This window comes from Peromyscus leucopus, chromosome 8b (genome assembly GCF_004664715.2).
Source record: "Peromyscus leucopus breed LL Stock chromosome 8b, UCI_PerLeu_2.1, whole genome shotgun sequence".
Lineage (NCBI taxonomy): Eukaryota > Metazoa > Chordata > Mammalia > Rodentia > Cricetidae > Peromyscus > Peromyscus leucopus.
The window spans coordinates 61,752,882-61,758,777 of NC_051086.1; the positions used below are offsets into that span (position 1 = coordinate 61,752,882).

General features: G+C 56.0%; 1 protein-coding gene across 1 annotated transcript in view; it reads right to left on the bottom strand.

The window, feature by feature from the left end:
* Positions 1-232: 232 nt before the first annotated feature.
* The window catches only part of Slc13a2 (solute carrier family 13 member 2), a 26,198-nt gene continuing 20,534 nt past the window's right edge, over positions 233-5,896 (bottom strand). The window contains exons 7-12 of the mRNA XM_028867037.2: positions 3,624-3,842; positions 3,353-3,441; positions 3,001-3,122; positions 1,970-2,131; positions 1,222-1,359; positions 233-792 (exon numbers count right to left, since the gene is read on the bottom strand). Of these exons, the coding sequence (XP_028722870.1) occupies positions 625-792; positions 1,222-1,359; positions 1,970-2,131; positions 3,001-3,122; positions 3,353-3,441; positions 3,624-3,842 (898 nt within the window). The 3' untranslated portion in view covers positions 233-624. The remainder of the gene's footprint in view (positions 793-1,221; positions 1,360-1,969; positions 2,132-3,000; positions 3,123-3,352; positions 3,442-3,623; positions 3,843-5,896) is intronic.

Here is a 5,896-nt window from a genome sequence, read left to right on the forward strand (position 1 = left end):
GAAGGGTCGGTGAGGAATTGGCAGGGGCAGAGGGTTTTATGTAAATGTCCAGGGAGTGCTCTGGGAACGGGGAGGCCGGTTTTCCCAAAGGCACGCAGAGACTGGCAGCTCCCAATTAGCCGCTGGTGAAGTCACCGCAGCTTTGCTGGGTGGCTGCGCCCACTCCAAACGGCCTGGCGGGGGTGCGCGACCTCTGCTTCCAGGCCCTGAGAGCCGGGAAAATCACCTGGACTCTACTGAAAAAGTCTTTAATGAACCTTGGAGTTCCCGCTCCCAGGCGCCTCCAGCCCAGAGTTTCAATAAATACAGTGCAAAGAGGTCTGGAGGCCTAGTTGGGAGACAGAGGGTGGGCGCTGTCACCATGCATAAAACCCCCGCGGCGCCCTTAGGCCATACCACACACGCGCGTCCCGCACAGCCCACGGGAACAGGAGCATCTTCCTCTGTACCCGAGAGAGAGAGAGAGCACACACACGATCTTTGCAGACACGGGAATACACGATTGCACATGCGCCGGCCGACTCTCCAACACTGGCCCGGGCCTTGGCGTTTGAGGCGCCCTCTCCTGGCTCTGAGGAGTGGCACCGGTGGGCTTTCCCCAGCAGAGCTAGGTGGTAGCCGAGTCTAGAGGCCTGGTACGGTGGAGTTGGACGGGCTGAGAAGGCATTGGCTTGTGTTGGAGTGGGCCCAGGAGGGGAACGTGTCCAGGTGGAAGATGGGGATACTCCAGCTGTTGATGGACAGCGTGATAGCCAGCACCCCGATGATATTGAGCAGGAATCCGGCACGGGCCTAGGGTGAGGCAAACCAATGTGAATCAGAGGCCACTCCTCAGCTGTCAGGGGTGCTCAGGACCCCTCCCAGCAGCAAAGCCCTCCTTGGGAACGTCCGGCCTTCAGTCTAAACTGAGGTGCTAGGCAATGTCTTTGCCCCTTATCTGACTGCCCATCCTGACAGGGAAAGTGGGGGTTCCTTATAAGCTTCTGAGCCTTGTTTTCTCTTAGGCCATTTCATTAAGTGGGGATCCTGCCCCCCCCGCCCCGTCCCTGAACTTCCGAGTGTCCCCTCCCTTCATTTGTGACCACAAAGATGACCGATCCTGCTGTCCCCCACCCTCAGGGCCAGCTCTTCTCTGGGAACCCCAGTGTCCTTCAGCTGCTTTCTAGTACCTTGAGACCGGGCAGGCGGAGGGCTGGGCACTCCGACCTGCTTGCCACTCACCATATCGGACACTTTGAGGCCTCCAAAGGAGAAGACAATGGCGTTGGGCGGCGTGGCCACGGGAAGCATGAAAGCCAGGGAGGCGGCCAGGGTGCAGGGCAGCATGACATAGAGGGGGTGAAGGCAGATGGCCTGTGCCTGGAGGGTGACAGTGGGTACAACTGATCCCGGTCCAGGCTCAGGGAGGAGGCCGGGTCCCAGTTCCTCGGTTCCTTCGCTTTGTGGGGGCTGCCCCCCTCCCCCTTCTGGTCATGAACCCAATTCCTGGGCAGAGTGCTCTGGGTGACCTGGAGAGGGCCCCTTGACCTCTTGGAGATGAATGTGCTGCCCTGCCCTGTGGGGTGTAGTGAGGGGAGGGGCCCATAAAACCAATCTCAAAGGGGCTCAGGAGGTGTCATCAAAGGCTGTGGGGACACACCTGAGGAGGAAGGGGCTGGGGACGCTCCAGGGAGCAATTTTACCCCCGTCACATCTGGAATGACCAGAACAGGGATTGGGTGGGGAGGTGGGTGAGGCCTCCAGCCAGCCCCACTGGGATACTCAAAGAGTGATGTCACTTGGGACAGGTGACTCAGAGGCCAGAAGGCCTTGGGACCTAAGAGCTCAACATCTGGAGGAGGGGGAACTTTAGGGGGGGTGCTGTCTCTCCATGCGGGAGAGGAGGCTTAGACCAGTCACTCTGACTAGTTGGGGGGGGGTAGAGAACAGGCAGGAGGGCTTCCTGGAGGAAGCTGCGGTGTCAGCTCACCATGGAGGCCAGGATGGGCAGGAAGAGCGTAGTGGTGGCCACATTACTGGTGCATTCGGTGAAGACCGCAATCAACAGACAGAGGATGACCGCTGTGGCTGCCGGCGGTATGCGCTCCAGCGGGGTCAGTTTGTCTCCCAGCCACTCAGACAGACCTGATCTCTGATGGCGGGAGGAGGTGGCATATATGAGGCAGAACGGCCCGAGGTCCCCAGGTCCTCAGCTGGAACTCTGGGAGGCCCTGGCCCTGCCCGCACTTCGTGGCCTTCAACTCAAGCAACTCTGAAGGAAGTCAGTACCCAGCTAGGTCCAAGGGGGCTCCCTGTTGCTCCTTGGAACCAGTAGGATGGGATGGGGAGCGGGGCGGAAGTTCTAGTGGGAAACCTGGCGATTTGTGGTGTGACCACCTAGCTTTCCTGACTCTCTTGAAGCTCCTGGGTCACCTGAGCCCTCTCCCTGCTAAGTGTTAGGGCTGAAGGGACCTTGCTTTTGGTGGTGGTGGTGGTGGGACTTGAAGAGACAGGGAAGAGGCTCTTGGGAAAATAGGTGAATCCCAGGGCAGGAAGAGCTCCTGGTCCGTCCCTGAGCACTGTCATGCCAGGCTGTGGGATCTGACACTAATGCTATGGCCAGCGCTGAGTTCCTGTCTCCTCCACACCAAGCAAAGTGTCTGGTACAGTCTGTGGACACACTAACCACAGACCCAGGAGTCTCCTGCATCAACCCTTAGCTCAGCAGTATCCAGAATTTCAGCTCTTTTGGATGGAGGGTCAAGAGAAAGACGCTCCGGTTCCTGGAAGGTTGTTATCTTGCGCCCCCTGGAGGCTTCATCTGGTACTGCATGAAGCCGATGCTAGCCTTGCGGGTGCTCAGGCTTATCGCATTGGCTTCAGGAATACGTGGCTGGTGTGCGGGTGGGGTGCATCGCTGAGAAAGGCCTACTCTTCTTTGGGCTTCAAGAACCCGGCTGGGGAAAGGTACCCAAGGCTGGTGTGGGACTATCCCAGGGTTTCCCTCAGACAGGCTCTCACCTCACTGCCTTTGGCCAGGGCAAAGCCCCCACCCAGCAAGATCACGATATTCCAGGGCATCTTATCGTTCACTGTCTTCCAGGTGAGGATGGCAGGAGGAGCCTTCAGCTTCCCTGGTTTGTCTACTCCCCAAGCAGACAAGGGTGGTCACCAAAAGTCAAAAGGCTTTCCCTCCCCGCCACTTGAGGCCTTCCTGAGTGGGTTCCTATCAAGCGGGTTCCTATTAAGCCAGGTAGAAGGGTGTCCCTCAGTCTCCATCCCTGTAGTATCCCAACTCTGTCCCCGAGTCCCTGTGTCTTGGCAGGTCATCCCAACCCTCTAGGCTTTGCTAGCTCCTGCCGATGTGGCTTACTTGGGTCCTGGATCAGTCCTGGAATCTTGGAGGGCATGATGAACATAATCAGGCTGATGAAGATGGCCACTGTCCCATCAGATGCCATGCTGTGGGAAGGGTAGGAAGGAAGGAGGACAGAGAAGGGTCCCTGTTGTCACATGCCTGGTGAGAGGCCCCAGGGGAGACAGCCTGTCCCTCTCAACTCTCTTCCCTTCTTCTGCCTTCCTTTCCTTGCTCTCTAGTGTGGAGTCCCAGGGAGTCTCCCCTCCTGCCCCCTGGCAGGTCTCACCTTTGCCCATTTTCGTTGGCGAAAAGCGTGTCACCCCAGCCTGGGAAGAAGCCTGGCTCTCTGGTGAACCAGAGCACCACCAGAATAATAAAGAGGACAGTGACGGTGATTTCTGCAAAGCTCATGGGGCCCAGCAGCTTGTGCTGGGTCTTGATGACCTGGAAGGCTGCTTGCTTTCGCTCTTCCTCCCCTTCCCCAAAGCCAAAGTTCTTCCGGAAGCTGCAGGCAGAAGCGGGGGGGGGGGGGGGGGGGCAGCGTGTGAAGGGTCTGTACCAGGTATGGGGCAAAACCCTAAGGTCCTGGCTTTACAGCTCTAGAAAAGAGTCCAAGACCCAGAGAGACATCATGGCATGGTACCTCCCCACCCACCCACCCCCACCTCAACAGGGTCTCACGTAGCCCAGGCTGACCTTGATTTCCAGGCTTACATTATCATGCCCAGAATATGTGGGACTGGAGCCAAACCCAGGTTTCATGCATGCTAGGCAAACTCTCTACTGTCTTACATTTCTAACCCTTTGTTTAGTTTTTAGCCCGAGCTGGTCTCCATCTTCTGATCCTCCTGTCTCAGCCTCCTGAGCGATGGGGTTCTAGGTGTGTGCCACCATTCCCGGCTTGGGATTGTGGTTTTTTTCTTCAACAAGAAAGCTGCATTTTCTTCATCTTCCCTGTGATCACCCTTCCTCTGAAGGGTCTCTTGTGCTGAGCCCTTTCTGCCCAGAGTGAGAAGGATGTTGGCCCAGACTCGAGTGTCCTTCAGGTCCTGATTCTGAGCTTCCCTTCTCATTAATGTTCCAGAGACTGCTCCCTTCCCTCCCTGGGTATCCCTGCCAGCCTCAGCAATACCGTCATAGTCCTTAGCCTTTCAGAAGGCTTCGCCCGCCTCCTTGTGCTGTTGCTTTAACTCACGCTGGCATTTAGCTTTCCACTTGGATAAATCTTATCACCCACTGGTCTGTGAGTTTCTCCGGGCAAAGACCATGTTCCGCACATCCCTGACTCCTCACAGAATCCAACCCTGCGCTGACTTCATCAACTTCTCCCCTGCCTCTCACACCAGTTCCCAACCTTAATCCAGCCTCCCCGCACCTGCCCAAGCGATCTGTTGTTCAAAGTACAGCTTAACAACTTGCTGTGGCTGCTCTCTGCCCAGAAAGGCTGGGTGAACAGTGCCTCACACTCCGGTAATACTCAGATGGCCACTCTCGTCTGTGTGCCCAGCTGACATCACTAAGTGAGTACAGACTTGAGTTCAGCGGAGCCTTAGCAGAGTCTCTGACTATTTACTTCATTTTAGGTGACTCCCCCCCCCACGCCCCCTCCGAGCTGAGGACCAAACCCAGGGCCTTGTGCTGGCTAGGCAAGTGCTCTACCACTGAGCTAAATCTCCAACTCCAGGGTTTTTTTTTTTTTTTTTTTTTTTTTTTTTTTTTTTTTTGAGACAGGGTTTCTCTGTGTAGCTTTGGTGCCTGTTCTGGATCTCCCTCTGTAGACCAGGCTGGCCTTGAATTCACAGAGATCTGCCTGGCTCTGTCTCCCGAGTGCTGGGATTAAAGGCGTGAACCACTGCCTCCCGGCTCATTTTAAGTTTTTAAGACAGGACTTTATGTAACCCAGGCTAGCCTTGAACTCACAATCTTCTGCCTCAGTTCCCCAGGTATTGAGATGACAGGTATATACCAGCTACCTAATACTTCTCAACATAGGTCTCCAAACTGGAAGGAGGAGTAACTCAGGGTTGCATGTAGAATAAAATTTACCTCCTTATCTTGGCCTCAAGGACAAGGTCCCAACTCTATGTGACACACAAAGTCCTCTGTGATTGTCCCCTGACAGCCTCTTGCATTTCATTTTTCTCTTTGCACTTCAACCCCCCCCCCCCCCCCGCCTCCCTCCCTCCCTGGGAAGCAGCATTTTCAGACACACCCAGGTCTTTCTGGCCTCTGTGCTTCACGTCTCTCCTGCCTGGATGCCTTCCCCCACTTCTATACCTGGCTTCTATCAGTCTTGCAAGAATCAGCTCAGATCCATGTCCAGGAACTTCTGGAATGCCTGCTCCCTGTGCTCCCCTCCCTCATGGCTCCCACTGCATCACCACTCATCAGGGCAAGGATAGAGACTGCCTAAGGTATGGGAGTCCTAGTGTCCAGTCCATGAACAGGCAAACAGAAGGATCACCTCAAATGCTTCTCTAACTGACTGTGTGGAATCCCCAAGTGCCCATCCGGACATGGAGCATTATGGGAAGGTGCCTGACTGGCGGGGTTGGGGGA